We start from the raw sequence: 23,922 nt of genomic DNA, 5'->3' as shown, positions 1-23,922 counted from the left end.
CACTATATTTCCTCACAGAACAAAAAAGCTACAGTGTTAGACAGAGCATACAATTTCTCCAACATAGGTGTGTCCGGTCCACGGCGTCATCCTTACTTGTGGGATATTCTCTTCCCCAACAGGAAATGGCAAAGAGCCCAGCAAAGCTGGTCACATGATCCCTCCTAGGCTCCGCCTACCCCAGTCATTCTCTTTGCCGTTGTACAGGCAACATCTCCACGGAGATGGCTTAGAGTTTTTTAGTGTTTTACTGTAGTTTTTATTATTCAATCAAGAGTTTGTTATTTTGAAATAGTGCTGGTATGTACTATTTACTCAGAAACAGAAAAGAGATGAAGATTTCTGTTTGTATGAGGAAAATGATTTTAGCAACCGTCACTAAAATCCATGGCTGTTCCACACAGGACTGTTGAGAGCAATTAACTTCAGTTGGGGGAACAGTGAGCAGTCTCTTGCTGCTTGAGGTATGACACATTCTAACAAGACGATGTAATGCTGGAAGCTGTCATTTTCCCTCTGGGATCCGGTAAGCCATGTTTATTACGATTGTAAATAAGGGCTTCAAAAAGGGCTTATTAAGACTGTAGACTTTTTTGGGCTAAATCGATTGATTATTAACACATATTTAGCCTTGAGGAATCATTTTATCTGGGTATTTTGATATAATAATATCGGCAGGCACTGTTTTAGACACCTTATTCTTTAGGGGCTTTCCCAAAGCATAGGCAGAGCCTCATTTTCGCGCCGGTGTTGCGCACTTGTTTTTGGCATGCAGTCGCATGTGAGAGGAGCTCTGATACTTAGAAAAGACTTTCTGAAGGCGTCATTTGGTATCGTATTCCCCTTGGGGCTTGGTTGGGTCTCAGCAAAGCAGATACCAGGGACTGTAAAGGGGTTAAAGTTCAATACGGCTCCGGTTCCGTTATTTTAAGGGTTAAAGCTTCCAAATTTGGTGTGCAATACTTTTAAGGCTTTAAGACACTGTGGTGAAAATTTGGTGAATTTTGAACAATTCCTTCATGTTTTTTCGCATTTGCAGTAATAAAGTGTGTTCAGTTTAAAATTTAAAGTGACAGTAACGGTTTTATTTTAAAACGTTTTTTGTACTTGTTATCAAGTTTATGCCTGTTTAACATGTCTGAACTACCAGATAGACTGTGTTCTGAATGTGGGGAAGCCAGAATTCCTATTCATTTAAATAAATGTGATTTATGTGACAATGACAATGATGCCCAAGATGATTCCTCAAGTGAGGGGAGTAAGCATGGTACTGCATCATTCCCTCCTTCGTCTACACGAGTCTTGCCCACTCAGGAGGCCCCTAGTACATCTAGCGCGCCAATACTCCTTACTATGCAACAATTAACGGCTGTAATGGATAATTCTGTCAAAAACATTTTAGCCAAAATGAACACTTATCAGCGTAAGCGCGACTGCTCTGTTTTAGATACTGAAGAGCATGACGACGCTGATATTAATATTTCTGAAGGGCCCCTAACTCAGTCTGATGGGGCCAGGGAGGTTTTGTCTGAGGGAGAAATTACTGATTCAGGGAACATTTCTCAACAAGCTGAACCTGATGTGATTGCATTTAAATTTAAGTTGGAACATCTCCGCATTCTGCTTAAGGAGGTATTATCCACTCTGGATGATTGTGACAAGTTGGTCATCCCAGAGAAACTATGTAAAATGGACAAGTTCCTAGAGGTGCCGGGGCTCCCAGAAGCTTTTCCTATACCCAAGCGGGTGGCGGACATTGTTAATAAAGAATGGGAAAGGCCCGGTATTCCTTTCGTCCCTCCCCCCATATTTAAAAATTGTTTCCTATGGTCGACCCCAGAAAGGACTTATGGCAGACAGTCCCCAAGGTCGAGGGAGCGGTTTCCACTTTAAACAAACGCACCACTATACCCATAGAGGATAGTTGTGCTTTCAAAGATCCTATGGATAAAAAATTAGAAGGTTTGCTTAAAAAGATGTTTGTTCAGCAGGGTTACCTTCTACAACCAATTTCATGCATTGTCCCTGTCGCTACAGCCGCATGTTTCTGGTTCGATGAGCTGATAAAGGCGGTCGACAGTGATTCTCCTCCTTATGAGGAGATTATGGACAGAATCAATGCTCTCAAATTGGCTAATTCTTTCACCCTAGACGCCACTTTGCAATTGGCTAGGTTAGCGGCTAAGAATTCTGGGTTTGCTATTGTGGCGCGCAGAGCGCTTTGGTTGAAATCTTGGTCGGCTGATGCGTCTTCCAAGAACAAGCTACTTAACATTCCTTTCAAGGGGAAAACGCTGTTTGGCCCTGACTTGAAAGAGATTATCTCGGATATCACTGGGGGTAAGGGCCACGCCCTTCCTCAGGATCGGCCTTTCAAGGCAAAAAATAAACCTAATTTTCGTCCCTTTCGTAGAAACGGACCAGCCCAAAGTGCTACGTCCTCTAAGCAAGAGGGTAATACTTCTCAAGCCAAGCCAGCTTGGAGACCAATGCAAGGCTGGAACAAGGGAAAGCAGGCCAAGAAACCTGCCACTGCTACCAAGACAGCATGAAATGTTGGCCCCCGATCCGGGACCGGATCTGGTGGGGGGCAGACTCTCTCTCTTCGCTCAGGCTTGGGCAAGAGATGTTCTGGATCCTTGGGCGCTAGAAATAGTCTCCCAAGGTTATCTTCTGGAATTCAAGGGACTTCCCCCAAGGGGGAGGTTCCACAGGTCTCAGTTGTCTTCAGACCACATAAAAAGACAGGCATTCTTACATTGTGTAGAAGACCTGTTAAAAATGGGAGTGATTCATCCCGTTCCATTAAGAGAACAAGGGATGGGGTTCTACTCCAATCTGTTTATAGTTCCCAAAAAAGAGGGAACGTTCAGACCAATCTTAGATCTCAAGATCTTAAACAAGTTTCTCAAGGTTCCATCGTTCAAGATGGAAACCATTCGAACTATTCTTCCTTCCATCCAGGAAGGTCAATTCATGACCACGGTGGATTTAAAGGATGCGTATCTACATATTCCTATCCACAAGGAACATCATCGGTTCCTGAGGTTCGCATTCCTGGACAAACATTACCAGTTCGTGGCGCTTCCTTTCGGATTAGCCACTGCTCCAAGGATTTTCACAAAGGTACTAGGGTCCCTTCTAGCTGTGCTAAGACCAAGGGGCATTGCTGTAGTACCTTACTTGGACGACATTCTGATTCAAGCGTCGTCCCTTCCTCAAGCAAAGGCTCACACGGACATTGTCCTGGCCTTTCTCAGATCTCACGGATGGAAAGTGAATGTGGAAAAGAGTTCTCTATCTCCGTCAACAAGGGTTCCCTTCTTGGGAACAATAATAGACTCCTTAGAAATGAGGATTTTTCTGACAGAGGCCAGAAAAACAAAACTTCTAGACTCTTGTCGGATACTCCATTCCGTTCCTCTTCCTTCCATAGCTCAGTGCATGGAAGTGATCGGGTTGATGGTAGCGGCAATGGACATAGTTCCTTTTGCACGCATTCATCTAAGACCATTACAACTGTGCATGCTCAGTCAGTGGAATGGGGACTATACAGACTTGTCTCCGAAGATACAAGTAAATCAGAGGACCAGAGACTCACTCCGTTGGTGGCTGTCCCTGGACAACCTGTCACGAGGGATGACATTCCGCAGACCAGAGTGGGTCATTGTCACGACCGACGCCAGTCTGATGGGCTGGGGCGCGGTCTGGGGATCCCTGAAAGCTCAGGGTCTTTGGTCTCGGGAAGAATCTCTTCTACCGATAAATATTCTGGAACTGAGAGCGATATTCAATGCTCTCAAGGCTTGGCCTCAGCTAGCGAGGGCCAAGTTCATACGGTTTCAATCAGACAACATGACAACTGTTGCGTACATCAACCATCAGGGGGGAACAAGGAGTTCCCTGGCGATGGAAGAAGTGACCAAAATCATTCTATGGGCGGAGTCTCACTCCTGCCACCTGTCTGCTATCCACATCCCAGGAGTGGAAAATTGGGAAGCGGATTTTCTGAGTCGTCAGACATTGCATCCGGGGGAGTGGGAACTCCATCCGGAAATCTTTGCCCAAGTCACTCAGCTGTGGGGCATTCCAGACATGGATCTGATGGCCTCTCGTCAGAACTTCAAAGTTCCTTGCTACGGGTCCAGATCCAGGGATCCCAAGGCGGCTCTAGTGGATGCACTAGTAGCACCTTGGACCTTCAAACTAGCTTATGTGTTCCCGCCGTTTCCTCTCATCCCCAGGCTGGTAGCCAGGATCAATCAGGAGAGGGCGTCGGTGATCTTGATAGCTCCTGCGTGGCCACGCAGGACTTGGTACGCAGATCTGGTCAATATGTCATCGGCTCCTCCTTGGAAGCTACCTTTGAGACGAGACCTTCTTGTTCAGGGTCCGTTCGAACATCCGAATCTGGTTTCACTCCAGCTGACTGCTTGGAGATTGAACGCTTGATCTTATCGAAGCGAGGATTCTCAGATTCTGTTATCGATACTCTTGTTCAGGCCAGAAAGCCTGTAACTAGAAAGATTTACCACAAAATTTGGAAAAAATATATCTGTTGGTGTGAATCTAAAGGATTCCCTTGGGACAAGGTTAAGATTCCTAGGATTCTATCCTTCCTTCAAGAAGGATTGGAAAAAGGATTATCTGCAAGTTCCCTGAAGGGACAGATTTCTGCCTTGTCTGTGTTACTTCACAAAAAGCTGGCCGCTGTGCCAGATGTTCAAGCCTTTGTTCAGGCTCTGGTTAGAATTAAGCCTGTTTACAAACCTTTGACTCCTCCTTGGAGTCTCAATTTAGTTCTTTCAGTTCTTCAGGGGGTTCCGTTTGAACCCTTGCATTCCGTTGATATTAAGTTATTATCTTGGAAAGTTTTGTTTTTAGTTGCAATTTCTTCTGCTAGAAGAGTTTCAGAATTATCTGCTCTGCAGTGTTCTCCTCCTTATCTGGTGTTCCATGCAGATAAGGTGGTTTTACGTACTAAACCTGGTTTTCTTCCAAAAGTTGTTTCTAACAAAAACATTAACCAGGAGATTATCGTACCTTCTCTGTGTCCGAAACCAGTTTCAAAGAAGGAACGTTTGTTGCACAATTTGGATGTTGTTCGCGCTCTAAAAATTCTATTTAGATGCTACAAAGGATTTTAGACAAACATCTTCCTTGTTTGTTGTTTATTCCGGTAAAAGGAGAGGTCAAAAAGCAACTTCTACCTCTCTCTCTTTTTGGATTAAAAGCATCATCAGATTGGCTTACGAGACTGCCGGACGGCAGCCTCCCGAAAGAATCACAGCTCATTCCACTAGGGCTGTGGCTTCCACATGGGCCTTCAAGAACGAGGCTTCTGTTGATCAGATATGTAGGGCAGCGACTTGGTCTTCACTGCACACTTTTACCAAATTTTACAAGTTTGATACTTTTGCTTCTTCTGAGGCTATTTTTGGGAGAAAGGTTTTGCAAGCCGTGGTGCCTTCCATTTAGGTGACCTGATTTGCTCCCTCCCTTCATCCGTGTCCTAAAGCTTTGGTATTGGTTCCCACAAGTAAGGATGACGCCGTGGACCGGACACACCTATGTTGGAGAAAACAGAATTTATGTTTACCTGATAAATTACTTTCTCCAACGGTGTGTCCGGTCCACGGCCCGCCCTGGTTTTTTTAATCAGGTCTGATAATTTATTTTCTTTAACTACAGTCACCACGGTACCATATGGTTTCTCCTTTGCAAATATTCCTCCTTAACGTCGGTCGAATGACTGGGGTAGGCGGAGCCTAGGAGGGATCATGTGACCAGCTTTGCTGGGCTCTTTGCCATTTCCTGTTGGGGAAGAGAATATCCCACAAGTAAGGATGACGCCGTGGACCGGACACACCGTTGGAGAAAGTAATTTATCAGGTAAACATAAATTCTGTTTTTAAACAACTTTCCAATTGACTTCTATTATTTATTTTGCTTCCTTCTCTTGTTATCCTTTGCTGAAAGGTTTATCCAGGAAAGCTCAGGAGCAGCAAGGAACCTAGGTTCTAGCTACTGATTGGTGGCTGCATATATATACCGATTGTCATTGGCTCACCCATGAGTTCAGTTAGAAACCAGTAGTGCAATGCTGCTCCTTCAACAAATGATACCAAGAGAATGAAGCAAATTTGATAATTGAAGTAAAATGGAAAGTTGTTAAATTTTATGTTCTACCTTAGTCATGAAGGAAATTTTTTGGGTTTCATGTCTCTTTAAGATAATTTTCCCTGTTTATTATGCAAAACTGTTCCAGTGGACCAAATTATTAAACAGTTATGTGCAAATTGTGTCCCACATCTCCAATTCACAAGCCATAATCCTGTCAGTACGGCACCTGTTAGACAATTATTGCCCATGTCTGTTTTTGTGGCCCAGGGAGAGTCCACCAAGTTTTCTCCAGCGTTTGAATCCAGTCTTCAAAAGACTTAGAGGCCTATTTATCAAGCCTTCAACCGCAAATACGCTGGAATTCTGCAGCATAATTGTGGCGAGCCTGATTCGCCCTATTTATCAAAGCCTACAAACTGGCAAAAGTTGAAATTTGTGACGTAACATACAATCCGCCGGTCTCAGTCCGACACAGATCGATGCTTACGTCATTACAGATGTTCCAAATACAAATTCGGCACTATCTGACAACTCTTGCAAGTTATCAAACTCCCAACAGGTACGCTCGCCAATATTCCGGCCCAGCGTACCTGCTTTTCAATCCGCCACCCTGGAGGCCGCGGATGCCATAGGAATCAATGGGAGTCTGAAAGCAGCGAAAGCTTATGTTTGATGCTGCCAGATATCCCATTGATTTCTATGCTAGAATAAAAGTAACGTTTACACCTAACATGTACCCTGAGTCTAAACACCCCTAATCTGCCGCCCCCAACATCGCCGCCACCTACATAATATTATTAACCCCTATTCCGCCGCTCCTCAACCCCGCCGGAACCTAAATAACTTATTAACCCCTATCCCGCCGCAACTAAATAAAATTATTAACGCCTATCACGCCACTCCCGGACCCCACCGCCACCTAAATAATGTATTGACCCCTATTCCGCCGCAGCTAAATAAATGTATTAACCCCTAAACCCCTGGCCTAAATAAATGTATTAACCCCTAAACCCCTGACCTCCCACATCACTACCACTTACTAAACCTATTAACCCCTAAACCGACAGCCCCCCCCCCACATGGCGTCCCTTACATTCCGATTGGCTGATAGAATTCTATCAGCCAATCGGAATTAAGGGGGAAAAAATCCTATTGGCTGTTGCAATCTGTCGGACTGAGACCAGCGGATCGTATGTTACGTCACAGATTTCAACTTTTTTTATTTATTTGCGGTGGGCTCTGGGAGCAGTGGGATAGGGGTTTATAACTTTATTTAGTTGCGGTGGGCTCAGAGAGTGGCGGGATAGGGGTTAAACATTTTATTATAGTGGCAGTGTTTAGTGACAGGGTATAAATAAAGTTGTGAAAAAGCCGAATAGCAGCGAGATCGATGACTGTTAGTTAACAACAGTCTGCTGCTCATCGCCCCGTACTTGGTGTGCGGCTTTTTGACAGCTTTTTTTAAATAAGGATAGCATATTCAGGTCCGCGGCCGTGATGTTAGGCGAGCGTATTGGTGCTGGCGAATGCAGCATACTTGATGGCTTGATAAGTAGGCCTCTTAGACAAAGATTTTATCGGCTATCCTCAAACCATGTAAGTGAAAGTCAGGAGATTTAACTCACACTACCTGTAATATACAGGGCTCTATCCCCCAGGCTCAATTACCACCAACCTTATAAAGCTCTGACTTGGCTGAGTCTCTGTCTGAGGGTTCTGAGAGTGAAGTCTCCACTGAGGATCTTGATCCTATGGGGCCCATTTATCAAGCTCCGTAAGGAGCTTGTGGGCCCGTGTTTCTGGCGAGTCTTCAGACTCGCAAGAAACAGCAGTTATGAAGCAGCGGTCACAAAGACCGCTGCTCCATAACCCTGTCTGCTTGCTCTGAGCAGGCGGGCAGGAATCGCTGGAATTCAACCCGATCGAGTATGATCGGGTTGATTGACACCCCCTGCTGGCGGCCCATTGGCCGCGAGTCTGCAGGAGGCGGCGTTGCACCAGCAGCTCTTGTGAGCTGCTGATGCAATGCTGAATACGGAGAGCGTATTGCTCTCTGCATTCAGCGATGTCTTGTCTGAGGCGGATTCCATGTTAGATTTAGAGTGGATCATATCTGCTTCCTACTTCAGGAAGTTTTGAAAACCTTTGAACGATCAGAACCGAATCCAGAGGATTCCAAACCTGTAAATAAGTTGAATCAAGTTTTTAAAGATTCTCCTAAAGAGTGCCAGACTCGGTTACAGACTATATAGCCAAAGAATAGAATGCAATCATTTTACACCTACAAACAGATTTAAAAAAAGTATTCACTTTCAGAGAAGAATTAAACAGCCTGGGAAGTAATTTCTATGGCTTGTTGGAGCTATTTTCACTTTAGCTAGACGCTCTACTATTCCTATGGAGGATAGTTCTTCATTTATGGATCCAATGGATCACAAAATGGAATCCTTGCTTAGGAAATTATTCTTCCAATCGACTCTTCAGCTTAGACCTGCAGTTGCAGTCACCTGTGTGGCTGCTGCAGCTTCCTTCTGGTGTGATTCTCTTTCTCTGATGGGTTCTGATCACTCTTCTGAGGATATTACCAACTGCATTGAAGTCCTTAAAATAACTAAATATTTCATTTGTAATGCAGTCTTTTTCATCCTCAAAATTGATGTCAATCCATTGCTGTTTTCTTAAAGAGATATGAAACCCAATTTTGTTTTCTTTCATGATTCAGCTAGAGCAGGCAAATTTTAAGCAACTTTCTAATTTCTTCCTATTATCAATTTTTCTTCGTTCTCTTGGTATCTTAATTTGAAAAAGCGGAAATGTAAGTTTAGGAACCGGCCCATTTTTCGTTCAGCACCTGGGTAGCACTTGCTGATTGGTGGCTACAAATACATCTGTATGTTGTTTTTATTCGTTGCTATGAATGTATGATTATATCTAGCATTTATTTACTGTTAGATGTCCCTTTTCTATTATTTTGTGTTCTAATTGGGAATAAGAATATAAACTGTGCATTTTGTTAAAAATAGGATAGGCTTTGCAGATATAAGATTATTTCAAAGTATGTTTTCTTGGTGCTTTTTTTTTAGGGTTTGACTTGATAAATTCAGTACATGACATTAACCTTTTAACGCCGTTATGCCGTTCTATTCCGTCATATTTACACTGGGCTTTAAAGCCGTTATGACGGAATAGAACGTCATATCAAACGGCTGTCCTGAAGCCTTCTGCGCTTCAAGGACTTGATCGCGGTCTGGAGGGCGTTCCTAGGGTTGTAGGGACGCCCCCCAGATGCGATCCAATAATTGAAATCTCGCGATCGTATGCACGATCGCGTAGTTTCAATTTGTCTACATCGGAACAGGTGTTCCGATGTAGACACTTTAACCCTGTCACGAAAGGGTTAATTATAAAATTAGAAAAATGTTTTTGATATCAAACACCTTACTCTTGGTCTTTAATTGCATCTTTAAAATTTCAGACACATTATTTTGGTGTTGTGGGGGTTAAATTGATAAGAAGTGCTGAAAGTCCAGGTGACAAGTACGTCTGTCTGCAGTTCACCGTTAGATAGAAGTTTACTTTGACTTTCAAACTAGTTGCGTTTCATATAAACATCCTCAGAATATAAAATGCAAATCAGCTATTTGCATACTGGAGCGACGGCTGGTACAACATATGTGGATACCATAAGCTTGGAGAGTTTGAATGACACACCCCGAGTAGCTTGTAATAATAAAATTGATGTTAACCCTGTTTTCGATCATCCATTTATTAAAGGGCTATAATAGTTTAAAAATGACATGGTCTAATTCGTATTAATGTTAAAACTATCAGCTCTGCAAAGGTGTTAAACACACAGTAGAAGTACCGCTCAGATCTTGAGCAGAAACCGCCACTGATCCAATCAGCAGCTTTAGTTGCATGACTCTGTTGTGTAACTAACACTGCTGATTGGATCAGTGCTAGTTTACGCTCGGGACCAGCAGTGCTTTGCAGGTCCTGAGCGTTATTTCTACTGTGTATTTAATCCATTGTGGGGGTTAAACACACAGTAGTGCAGGGTCGATAGTCCTAAAATTACTTGCTCTAACAAATTTTTCGACTATTATGGCTCTTTAACTAAGACATAGTTTAAAGGGACATCGTACACTAGATTTTTCTTTGCATAAATGTTTTGTAGATTATCCATTTATATAGCCTATCTGGGTTTTTTTTGTAACAATGTATAGTTTTGCTTATTTTTAAATAACATTGTGCTGATTTTTATACTCCTTACCAAGCCCCAAAGTTTTAAATGTATACTTATGTATACACTTCAGATTGCTTCTGTTTGTATAATGGGTCTTTTCATATGCTGGGGAAGGGGGAGGGTCTGCTCTCAGCCCCTTTCAGTGGGTGTCCCAGCTTAACCTCATCAACAGTTCTAAATTGGGAGCTTCTAAGTACGTTTTTAAAAGGTTTTATACTGGATTTTGATATCAGTAACTGTGCATATTCTTCTTTATAGTAGTGTCTATTAAATGCTGTTAAATGAAAATTGGTGTATACTGTCCTTTTAAGGGGACATTAAATATTTATTGATTTAACATAAAACTTCTGCTTTGTTTTCAAACTGTGGCTCTCGGGCCCTAGGCTGGACAACCCATGCACACTATTATTGCCTCTAATTAATGGAAGTTTGAGAAAGGCTTTGTATGGCTAATGTAGAAATATCAGGTTGTTGAACAAGTTTTGCAGGAAATATACTTTTACAGCTAACATATTATTAAATATACCCCTGCTAATCTAAACACAACATGCTCTGTATTTCAGTCACAAAGACTCTTGTGTTCGAGCAATCTGATATTATTATTTTTTTCAGGACTTTTATAAGGTATTAAGATAATTCATAAAGCATAATTACTCAGTTAATGAATGTTCTTCTGCATCTGAATATTGCTGTGTAACGCTATTAAAACGAGATTTAAACGGCCACCAGTCTCAACGTGCATTAGCCAAACACATAGGAAATCGAATTGTGCCCAAAAGACACCTAAGAGCATTAAAAAGGGAAATGATTGTACTTAATATGTAGGTTTAACAGTAAGTAAAAACTCTACTATTCAGGGATGCATACAACCAACACTAACCTTTCGTAACGCCATTGCGTTCCCTTTGAACCCCTTAGATTGTAAGCCTATGGGCCCAGCTGTTTACAGATCGCTTCATAAGAGCCGACTACAACAGTGAAACTCTCGGCAGGGCCCTCTACCCACTTGACCCCTACAAAAGCTATCCTGTACACCGACTATGTATACAGCGCTGCGGAACCTGTTGGCGCTCTACAAATACCTGATAATAATAATAATAATAATGCTCAGTTAGCACAGGATTTTCTCCAAAAATGGTTATAGACAAGGCAATAGAGGTGAAGAAAGCGTCTAGCAAGACCCAGTTTAGTTATTTTAACAAATCACAATACTGAGTTTTGTAATCGCATTGCAGGACAAATCAGCATAACAAGTTATAGAGAGTTGTAAGTTTACTGAGATGGATCTGATTTGCAGACAAATACACATCATCCCCGTAATTGATTGCCAGGATCAGCATTTGTTTTACAACTTGTTTCCTAACCTCAAGTTATAGACAGTTTATTTTTAAAAAGGGCTCTAATTTCATGGTACGGTTTGGACAATAGTTTGTCAATATCAGGTCCAAATGACAGGTTAGAATCAAGCTAAATACAGAGATAATTATGAGTTGACAGGGACTAGCCTACAGTTTGATAATAGAATTATATTTAACTCTGCGTTGTTTTGTTTTTTTAATGTTGGATTCGTCCAAAAAAACATGGTTATTGTTTACAGATCCATCTTTCCATCTCTACAAAATCAGGAATAGCCTCAAGTTGTGATATATTTGGTTTTGTTGCATATATTATAGTGTCATTTGTATTTATGTGTACAGTTGAGGTTTCGCAAACTAAGCAAAGATCGTTTAGGAATATAGAAAACAAGAGGGGCCCTAAAATTGAACCATGGGGCACACTGCACGTTACTTTGAGAGAGCTGGAGGCATATCTGTCTGATAAGTAAGAGCAGAACCAATTTAATAATTCATTGTTTTATCCTGAGGCTTTTAGCTTGCAGATTAAGATGTCGTGATTAACAGTGTCAAAGGCTTTTACAAAATTAAGGAAAATAGCTCCAGTCAGTTCACCATTCCAATCTGAACATCATTGGTAACTTTTAAGAGAGCTGTTACAGTAGGGGGGTTTGGATGAAATCCATATTGGAACGGGGTGGGGAAGCCTGTCTCCTGGTAAAACCTGCACAGTTGACGATAGTCACATTTCTCCAATATTTTGGACAACACAAGAAGTAAAGATATACGCCTACAATTTGAGACTAGGGACAACCCTTGCTGTTTTTTAAGTCTTTGGGACATAGCCAGACATCAGGGAGGTGTTATTAAGGATGCAATGGGAATGGCAATAGCAGGTGCACTGAGCTTTAGTAACATACAGGGTAAGTGGTTGGATACAGATTAAGATCTCAGTTATAGATTTTGAAGTTGATCCATTATCTTACTAGTGGATACAGGTACGAAACTCAACTTATTTGTACTGTTGGGTGGGAGAGGATTTGCTTTTTACATTTAGTAATAAGGGAGGTGGCACATCCAACAAAATTGTTGTTAAATGAGTTTGAGATGGCAGTTAGGGCAGGGGTCAAGTCCTACAAGACTTCCACACCCTCACAATTAATATTATTTTATACACACACTTACATACACTCTCTTACACACACACACTACACTTTGGTTAATGAAAGCAAATTAAAACCAATGAAGGTTTCTATGGTTGCCTTTGGGCCTTAGACTCCTTTTCTGTCACGGAGTCTCACCCACTTAAGGTAGAATAGTCCTATTTCTGCTAAGGGTAGTTTATTTTCCCCAAACAAGCCACACAGAAATGTAAGCACCATGTGTTCCACACAGTGCTGGGTGATCACAGAACAGGACTGCTGTCAGTCTAGCATTTAGTGTATTGTAGTGTTACTGCCCATTACTAGAGTATCTCACTATCCCTCTAACCAGACTGCGCTCCAGCTCCTCCCGCCAACAGCAGAAGTTTTTATTGAACCATTTCTGTTCTCTGTCCAGAGGGAACTTAGCTCCTTCTGCAAAAATAGTGCAGAAACTCCGTTCCCATGCATTCCAGGCTGACTTGACCCCTGGGTTAGGGGGTTATAGAGGTTTTAGTCACACTCTAGAAGTTGGCCGGATTGGACAGATAGCTGTTCATCTGATCTGAAAAATAGAGGGCGTTAGCTACCCTCGTTTATCTAGTGCAGGTGTTACGTACTTGTTTATAAGTAACAAGATCATCTCAGGAGCACGTTTGTATATATTTGAACCATAAGGAGTCCCTGGAACAGCTTGAGGAGGTCTTTTGAGATATATATATATATATATATATATATATATATATATATATATATATATATATAATGTGTGTTTATTATTGAATGGTCCATCATACAATTCAGTCTCTTTATGTTTTCAGGATGGGAATCTCAGCTCTTGGAAACTGGTTTTCTTGGCATCTTCTTGTGTCCAGTTTGGTCTCTGTCCAGAATACCTGAGCACACACCACCTTCACGCATTGTCATCTGGGGATTTCGCTGGCTAATTTTCAGGATTATGCTCGGAGCAGTAAGTCCTAACACCCAAAATTAATATTCTATAGTGTTCTAAAAAGAAATATAATATTGGTTTGCATAATTTACATAAACTTAGTGTTTATTTGCTGTTGTCTCAATCATTTTTCAAGGTGCACCTATAGCTACAGTACCTATTTGTTTCATTTTTTATCAAGGCCCAATTTGATGTTTAAAGGTACACAAAACACTAAATGCATTTCATGCCCCTACCTTTATTTATGGGTGTCGCCATTTTGGATCTTAGGTTGCAAACACACCAGCACTGGAATGCAGTGAAATTACTGTTTTCTCACGCCCTACTAAATCTCCTCAGGATCTACCTTTTTATCGTACAATTTCCCTTATACACTATATAAATAGCATTGACAGAATCATTTGCATCTTTCTTTCACTAAATTAAAAGCTTTTTTTTGTTATAAATTACTGTCATCATTTTCTCATAAAAAGTGTATAGACACTACTATAAAGAATAATATGCACAGATACTGATCTAAAAATCCAGTATAAAGCCTTAAAAAAAAACTTACTCAAAAGCTCCCAGTTTAGCGCTGTTGATGAGGTTAGGCTGGGACACCCACTGAAATGGGCTGGGAAAGCAGCAAAAGCATATCCCCCCTTCCCGGCTTATGAAAAGAAAGATCCCCAAACAGCAGCAGCAGAAATCTGTAGACTAGGGACTACATCTGAAAATTTGGAGCTTGCTTAGAAGTCTGAAAATCAGCACAATGTTAAAGGGACACTCAGGTTTTATTAAATTTTCATGATTCAGATACAGCATGTAATTTTAAAAACCTTTCCAATTTACTTCCAATAAAAAAAATGTGCTTAGTCTTTTATATTTACACTTTTTTTGAGTCACCAACTCCTACTGAGCATGTGCAAGAACTCAGACTATACGTATATGCATTTGTGATTGGCTGATTGCTATCACATGGTACAGGGGGAGTGGAAATATACATAACTTTAAAATGTGTTAGAAAAGAATCTACTACTCATTTGAAATTCAGAGTAAATGCTATTGTATTGTCTTGTTATCTTGCATTTGTTGACTATGCAAATCTGCTGTGTTTACTGGTCCTTTAATAAAAAAATAAGCAAAACTTTACATTGCTACAAAAACACTCCCAGATGGGCTATATAAAGGGATCATCTACAAAACATTTATGCAAAGAAAAATCTATTGTACAATGTCCCTGTAAAACTACATGTTCAGTTCATATATATATATATATATCATTTTTTTTTAATAAATTCACATTAATTTCAGTTCCTAATAAAGTACATTAATACAGGTAACTGCAGCCGAGGATTCTGGGAAGTCACAAACAAACTGTGGCTTTATCATGAGCTGGCTTGAGGCCTACAGAAACACACACGCATTGTATCAGCGGCTGGCAATAGCAGCGTTACTTGAGCACTGGAGGCCACTCTATATCAGTCACTAAAGTGTCAGGCTTTTAATCCCATATGTTCCAAGTACATGTTTTTTTAAGCGATACGAAGAGATTATTTTATAAAATAATAACGCCTTTGAATACGATGGTTTTGTCTTCGTTTGCTTATTTTGGCGCGGACTCCTTGCTTTATCTCACATAGCTGCTCCGGTATCACTGCAAGCAGATGTGTTAAACTATACTTTTCTTTAGGTGTAAAAGGGAAAAAAACTGTAAAAACTGGCATTAAAAAGAAGCAGGTTGGCACCACCATCAGAATATAAACAGAACCTGTCTTGCTGAACAAAGGGGTCACCTGTACCCCCTCACAAAATGATTAAGTCTTTTGACAGCTTTCATAATAAAATGCATCGTTGCTGATTGGAGTTTTAGTATTACATGAAGTGGGTGAGCAAGTTATTTACTTGAGATATCCTCTGCTTTTTATTTAGAATAAATCTCAAAGATATCAAAGGTTAAGTGGGGAAAAAACAAGTACAAATTACATTTAAAATAAATTTAAACTGGATGTAACAAAAATGTCACTAAATGAGACAAAGTTTAAAGTAACCCATTAAAGAAATATGAAACCCCAACCTTTTCTTTCATGATTCAGGTAGAGCATGCAATTTTAAGCAACTTTTTATTTTCATCTGGGTAGTGCTTGCTGATTGGTGGCTAAATGTAACCACCAATCAGCAAGTGCTACCCAGGGTGATGAACCAAAAATGGGTCGGCTCCTAAGCTTACATTCCTGCTTTTCAAATAAAGATACCAAGAGAACGAATACACATTGATAATAGGAGTAAAATAGAAAGTTGCTTAAAATTGCATGCTCTATCTAAATCATTAAAGAAAACATTTGGGTTTCATATGTCTTTTAAAAGAGAGATAATCCCTTTATTACCCATTCCCCAGTTTTGCATAACCAACACAATTATATTAATATCGTTTTTACCTCTGTGATTGCCTTGTATCTAAGCCTCTGCAGACTGCACCTTTATTTCAGTTGCCAGACTTGCATTTTAGCCAATCAGTGCTGACTCCAAGGGAGTAAGCACATTGTTATCTATATGGCACACATGAACTAGCGATGCCTAGTTGTGAAAAACTGTCAAAATGCACTGAGATATGAGGCGGCCTTCAAGGACTTAGAAATTAGCATATTAGCCTACTTAGGTGTAGCTTTCAACAAAGAATACCAAGAGAACAAAGCAAATTTGATGATAAAAGTAAATTGGAAAGTTGTTTAAAATTACATACCCTATCTAAATCATGAAAGTTTAATTTTTCATGTGACTGTCCCTTTAAAGTCCCAGATGTAGTGTCAATCTGTAATATAAACATTATTCTAATCCACACTTGCAGTACTCATAATGGTGGAGCTACGATAGCTCCAAGGTATGTGCTCAAAACATAAACCCTCCGGTTACCAGGATTTCTTATGCAATTATTTATTTAACAATGCAAATACAGATTAAATGAATAAAATATAAAAAATATGGCACATATAAATGTCACTCGGGACTTAAAGGAATAGTCTAGTAAAAATTAAACTTTCATGATTCAGATAGAGCATGTAATTTTAAGCAACTTTCTAATTTACTCCTATTATCAAATTTTCTTTGTTCTCTTTTTTTGAAAAGGCAAGAATGTAAGCATAGAAATCAGCCCATTTTTGGTTCAGCACCTGGGTAGCACTTTCTGATTGGTGTCTAAATGTAGCCACTAATCAGCACGAGCTACCCAGGTGCTGAACCAAAAATGGGCCAGCTTCTAAGCTTACATTTGAATAAAGATACCAAAAGAACAAAGAAAAATTGATAATAGGAATACATGGGAAAGTTGCTTAAAATTGCCTGCTCTATCTGAATTATGAACGTTTAATTTTGACTAGACTATGTAGTCAAAATAATAGCAGCAGACATAAAGAAAAAGTATGTCCAGATTGTTAACAGTTTTGCCAAAAATGTCTGTATTACACAATATCTACCGGATTTAAAGGGACACTGAACCCAAATTTTTTCTTTCGTGATTCAGATAGAGCATGCAATTTTTAGCAACTTTCTAATTTACTCCTATTATCAATTTTTCTTCATTCTCTTGATATCTTTATTTTAAAAATAAAGCATCTAAGTTTTTTTGGTTCAAACTCTGGACCGCACTTTTTTTTTTATTGGTGGATGAATTTATCCACCAATCAGCAAGAACAACCCAGGTTGTTCACCAAAAATGGGCCGGCATCTAAACTTACATTCTTGCATTTCAAATAAAGATTCCAAGAGAATGAAGAAAAATTGATAATAGGAGTAAATTAGAAAGTTGCTTAAAATTGCTGCTCTATCTGAATCATGAAAGAAAAAAATTTGCGTTCAGTGTCACTTTAATTCAAGATGCTGCAATGTTTTGAGTCGATGCTCCGCCCCTCCTGGGGTTGAGCCTTTCTCCGATGTACGTTTCCCCACGTGATATGGGTTTTTCAAGGATGAAGGATCCTTATCGGTCCAGCTTTTATATAATGGCTAGTCCCCTTTTATTGGTCCATTTAAACAGTCCCTTTAAAAGTAATGTCCTCTCTTCTCTAAATATTGAGCGCCAGAACAGGGAATACAAAGACAACAAAACTTATACCCTGTGACAAAGGGGGTGCGCATTCACAGATCAGTGACAAATGTATAATGTGCTTTACGTTAGTGTGCATGATATAGAGCTGTAACTTTACATTTGTGCAGTGGGTGCATTGCTCTAGGTATATTCCTGAGGGCTTGTATATGCATACCCCACCCCCCCACCCCTTTTCTGTATCATGCACAGTATACCTGAAATGCAAAATACAGCTGTTTAAAAGTCGCCAACATCACTGATCTGTAAATACACAGTACTTTTTTTTTTTTTCATTGGGTACGAGAATAATCCAAGATGGCGGTGCCCATTACGAACATGCCGAGCTTCACCCTCTGGCACATGCAACATGTTTAAAATAAGAGAATATTTTTTCAAAAGAGCTGCAGTCACAGGAACAAAAACAATAATATGGTAAACGGTAATCATTCTGTTGAAGTTGTGTCCAGTGGTTCAATACCCCCTTTAAATAACATCAAAACTTAGATCTTAATAAGGCCCTTAATGTTTTAAAATTTATTTAAAGAGATAAGGTATATGACAGGTGCTAGACTAGTAAGGGCTTAAAGAGGTGTATATGTTTGTGTGTGTATTTGTATGTGTGTGAGTGTATATGTGTGTGTGTATATATATATATATATATATATATATATATACACACATATTTACATGTGTGTGCGTACGTATGTGTGTGTGCATAAATATTCATAACTATGTATGTGACAGTGTGTGTGTGTGTATATATATATATATATATATATATATATATATATATATATATACTGTATATTCATAACTATGTGTGTGTGTGTGTGTGTGTATATATATATATATATATATATATATATATATATATATATATATATAAATATCCATAACTATGTGTGTGTGTATATATATATATATATATATATATATATAAATATCCATAACTATGTGTGTGTATATATATATATATATATATATATATATATATAAATATCCATAACTATGTGTGTGTATATATATATATATATATATATATATATATATAAATATCCATAACTATGTGTGTGTGTGTATATATATATATATATATATATATATATATATATCCATAACTATGTGTGTGTGTATATATATATATATATATATATATATATATATATATATATATATATATATATATAAATATCCATAACTATGTGTGTGTGTATATATATATATATATATATATATATAAATAAATATCCATAACTATGTGTGTATGTGTGTGTGTTATATATATATATATATATATATATATATATATATATATATATATATATATATATATATATATATATATATATCCTCCGTGTGTGTCTGCACTCCCAATGCTGTGTGGTCATCCACCAGGGTGCAAAGTCAATCAAGTACACAGTCTATATCCAATAAGGGACTGCACTCGCTGGATTTAGTTTAAGAAATAAACTATATATACCATAATAAAGATATAAAGATTTCTTAAACTAAATCCAGCGAGTGCAGTCCCTTATTGGATATAGACTATATATATATATATATATATATATATATATATATATATATATATATATATATATATTTATTTATTTATTTATATGTATGTGTGTGGCGGTTTAGTGTGTCTTTGGCGATATCCAACATGAGTTTTTCCAGTGCACCCTCATGGAAGTCAATTATGTCAGAGATTCAGTGCTCCAGCATGCCAATGTTATTGTGCCATAGACCTTCGCACAAGTGTTAAAGTATTGTCTTCAACTTGTAATAGCGCGAAATAAAGAGCCAGTAAGAATATTTAGGAGCCAGACAGTTGGATTTGTATTTAGATATATGGAAAATAACCCAAAAAGTTAGTAGCCAGGGTTAAAATTCTAAAAGCCAGTGGCTCCCAGGCTCCTGGGTTTTTCGAGCCCTGGTGTAGCATGTTGCAGGGTCAGTATTCTGAATATGAAGTCTGCTTTATACGCTCCAACCTCTCTGGGACCCAATAGAAATACAACAGTGGTGAGACTAAAAAAAATACAATAAAAGCTGTTAATATCAATAATGGAAATACATTTTATTTTTACTGTGCATTATTGAACATGTAATGGCGCATTACATTTTTATTTTAATGGGCCTTTAACAATGTCTCATCTAGGAACTTTACTTCTAATTCCCATTGGCTGAATTTACAGATTTGAGTGACTGTCCTGATACGTTGATGACAGGTTTGTGTAAAGGAGCTGCAGATCGCTTTAGCAGTCGGAATGAACCCAGTAATTGAGAGTCTATGATTAATTGCCTTATTGTCACTGTAAACTGAAACACTTGCACATTTCCTTCTGGGTTAGGATAATGATCCTGACAGGAGCTATAAAGCGCGCCTGATGCGTGAAAGCGAAGTTTCCTCTGAGGCATATGTGCACCTGTCAGAGGGACGGTTTATGATTTGTGCTGTATACCAGCTGACTTACACAAGCTAAGGCTCTCGTTCCAAAATATTATGCCTGGTCAGCGCCGCTTCAGTGTAAGGATTCTGCACTCTGGCACCAATAGCCGCCAAGCCCAGCTTATATCATTCTGAATTGTGCCTTTCAGTTCTCTAAGGAACGTGGTTCCAGTTGTCTGCACTGCAATAACGACTCAGAACTAAAATACTTCTGGCAACTCAAATTGAGAGTAAAAGTTGAATTTTTTGTGTGTGTGTATGTAAATTATATGTGCAAGAAAAACCATAGGTAAAGTATTGTACCCAGTTGCGCTGTTTGTGCGCATACGTAACTTTTTAACCCATTTCATTGGGGGGGAAAATGCTTATTTATATCATTCAAAATGTGTGCGTCAACATTTATGGTGGGTGGGCAAACAAGGTAGACACCACTCAAAAGAGCCCTCTGAATAGAAGGTACCTGCAACCTTAGCTTAATCTTATATATATATTATATTTGTGCCATAAATGTGTATGTGGCCCTTAAAGGGACTGTCTACTCCAGGATGTTTATTGTTTAAAAAGATAGATAAATCCCTTTATTACCCATTCCTCAGTTGTGCATAACCAACATGGCTATGCTAATATAGCTGAAAAAATGTATGCTCCCAAGTGAAACTTTGGCTATGATCAGTAATGAATAAAGAAAATACATTATTTAACAACATAATTGTTTACAAAAGAAAGTCCCTTTACATTTTTGTAACCATTTACACAAAAGTAAACTTTTAAAAAAAATTGAACTGATTTCTTGAGTGTTCAGACCACATTTCTTACAGAGGCAACTTCTCAAAAAAAAAATCATAGAAGCTACTTAAAAAAAGACCTGTGAGCCGGCCTATTTTTGGTTCAGCACCAGGGTAGTGCTTGCTGATTGTTGGCTAAATGTAGCCACCAATCAGCAAGTGCTACCCAGGGTTGTAAACCAAAAATGGGCCGGCTCCTAAGCTACATTCCTGCTTTTTCAAATAAAGATACCAAGAGAATGAAGAAAAATTGATAATAGGAATAAATTAGAAAGTTGCTTAAAACGAATGTAAATTTTGATGCTATAGTGCCCGGTTTTTAACAATTTGATTAAAAACAGGGGCACTTTAATTCATCAAAATTTACAATTCACTGATGTTGTGAAAAAATACTTACCGCTCCAACTTCCCCTGCCCGTCACAAAGCCTCTTCCTGGGTCTAAAATGAGGAATCCTGATTGGCGGATGAACGATCCATCATTTCCGACGTCAGAAATGGCTTTTGACGACCGGGGGAAGCTGGAACGGCTGTCAAGTTTAAAAGGTACGTTTTTTTTTTTTCACAACAGGAGTGAAATGTAAATTTTGATGAATTAAAGTGCCCCTGTTTTTAATCAAATTTTTAAAAACCGGGCACTTTATCATCAAAATTTACATTCACTTTAAAATTGCTTGCTCTATCTGAATCATATGTTTTCATATACCTTTAAAAAAACATCTAACCTTAAATGGACACTGTGTGTATATTTATATATACAGTATATATATATATATATATATATATATAATGCATATGAATGAACAACACTTTTAGATATTAAATAATGTTTAGATGAAAAAAAGTTCAACGACATCTGTTTAAATGATTTATTTAATTTCAGGATATAGATGTTTGTGCACTACTGATACTGCTGTATTAGTGCTCACTGTCTAATAGAATCCAGCCTTAGAACCCTGTGACGTAGAGTTCAAACCTTCAAAGACCTACAAAGTGTAAGTTAAATGGAGTTAAAATTTAAATGTTATGATTTTAAACAACTTTCCAATTTGCTTCTTTTCTCTAAATTGCTAACATTGACTTTGTATCATTTGTTGAAAAGGAAACCTAGGTAGGCTCACAAGCTTTAATGCACGGATGAGAGTTAGATGCTGATTAGTTGCTGCATATGTCTTTTGTCATTTTCTCATCTGATGTGTTAGCTAGCTCCCAGTAGTCAGGGACGGACTTACAAAATCTGAAGCACCCCCCACCCTACCTGCTGTGCCCTGTGACCTTAACTGGCCGCCGGCAGTAAAATAACAGCATGCACAACGGCCATCTTTATTAAGGCTGCCACCAGCTTAATACTTTCGGCGACCTTACCAAAAGATGGCCACTGTGCATGTGCAGTGCTGTTATTTCACTGCCAGCAGCCATCTTAGTTAAGGTCAGAGGCTGACCGGTATTTCTAATAGGCATAGACAGGCACCCCTCTATGAAGGGTGCCTGTAGGAACATGCCTACTTTGCCTTATTGTAATTCCGGCCCTGCCAGTAGTGCATGAATGAATGAGAATGGAGTAAATCTGATAAAAATACATTTGGAAGTTTAAAATGGTATGTTCTTTCTGAATCATAAAAGAAAAATTTGGGTTTCATTTATATTTAAGCAGAATACTTTACCAACATGAAAATAAATACATAACAATCACTTTATAATTCTGTACTGATACTTCTAAAAAGATTATCTGACTATAATAATGGCAAGACAGGCTGTTTTACGCACATCTTTAGGGACATCACAGGTAAATCGTTTCCCAACAGCTTGTGACATTTTTCTGGTGGTGAAGGGAAAAATGCCAATATGGAAAATTTTACTACTTAATCAAGATAATTGATTGTCACTAATTAAACTGGGAAAACCCTGACTTTTAGTAACCGGCATTTTTTTCTGTAAAATCTTTCAGGATGTATTATTTACATTTGTTAGCAGTTTTACAATTGGATAGAATATATTACTTTATGTGCGTTCTATTTTACAAGTAAAAAACATTAGTGAGAGATTAGATTTAAAGCGTTTGCAATATCTACCATCTATCCTTAATCCCAGGATGTTGAAGGGTGACATTGATGGTAACGAGGGTAATTTAGGAGCAGCAAGAACGTACAGGGTGAACAGGTCACGGTGCAGTGTGTTTGGGGTGGGTCACAGAATGGGGGTTTGATTGATGGCAACAGAACTGACAGCAGGTTGCCGGCTGTCAGTGATTTGGAGGGAATATACAGAGCGGCTGCCATGGTTGAAAAGGATATGCTGCCTGTCTACAGTAACCCATATGGAGCCAGACTGGGGTATAATGCTCTGTTTAAAATGTAAAATGTGTTTGTGTTACAGGGACACGAAACACAAAAAATAATAATTCATGATTCATATAGAGCATACAGTATTAAACAACTTTCCAATTTACTTCTGTTAGTAAATTTGCTTCATTCTCTTGGTATCCTTTGTTGAAGGCTACTGGGAGAGAGCTGAGCACATTGGATTACCCAATGACTAAAGCCATATATGTACAGCTACCAATCAGCAACTAATTCCCAGTATCACATTGCTGCTCTGAGGCTACCTAGGTATGTTTTTTTTAACAAAAGGATACCAAAAGAATAAAGGACATCAGAAAATAGAAGTAAATTGGAAATGATCATCTGGGGTTGCTGTGGACCTCATTAGGCTGGATAACACTGATATACTGTTAAAAGCACAATTGGGTTAAAAGAGGCTGCTCCTAGGTGGTAAATCTCCATAGAACAAGATACTGAGCTGTTGTTCGTTCCCGGTTGAGCACTTC

The 23,922-nt window shown here is 38.9% G+C and overlaps 1 protein-coding gene across 1 annotated transcript in view; it reads left to right on the top strand.

The window, feature by feature from the left end:
* LMF1 (lipase maturation factor 1) overlaps positions 1-23,922 on the top strand; it is a gene marked incomplete in the record, with an annotated part of 853,471 nt that overhangs the window by 144,012 nt on the left and 685,537 nt on the right. Inside the window, 1 exon segment of the mRNA XM_053695262.1 lies at positions 13,669-13,815. Coding sequence (XP_053551237.1) covers positions 13,669-13,815 — 147 coding nt within the window.

The sequence above is a fragment of the Bombina bombina genome, chromosome 11, assembly GCF_027579735.1.
Source record: "Bombina bombina isolate aBomBom1 chromosome 11, aBomBom1.pri, whole genome shotgun sequence".
Lineage (NCBI taxonomy): Eukaryota > Metazoa > Chordata > Amphibia > Anura > Bombinatoridae > Bombina > Bombina bombina.
This window is presented reverse-complemented; position numbering and strand designations above follow the sequence as displayed.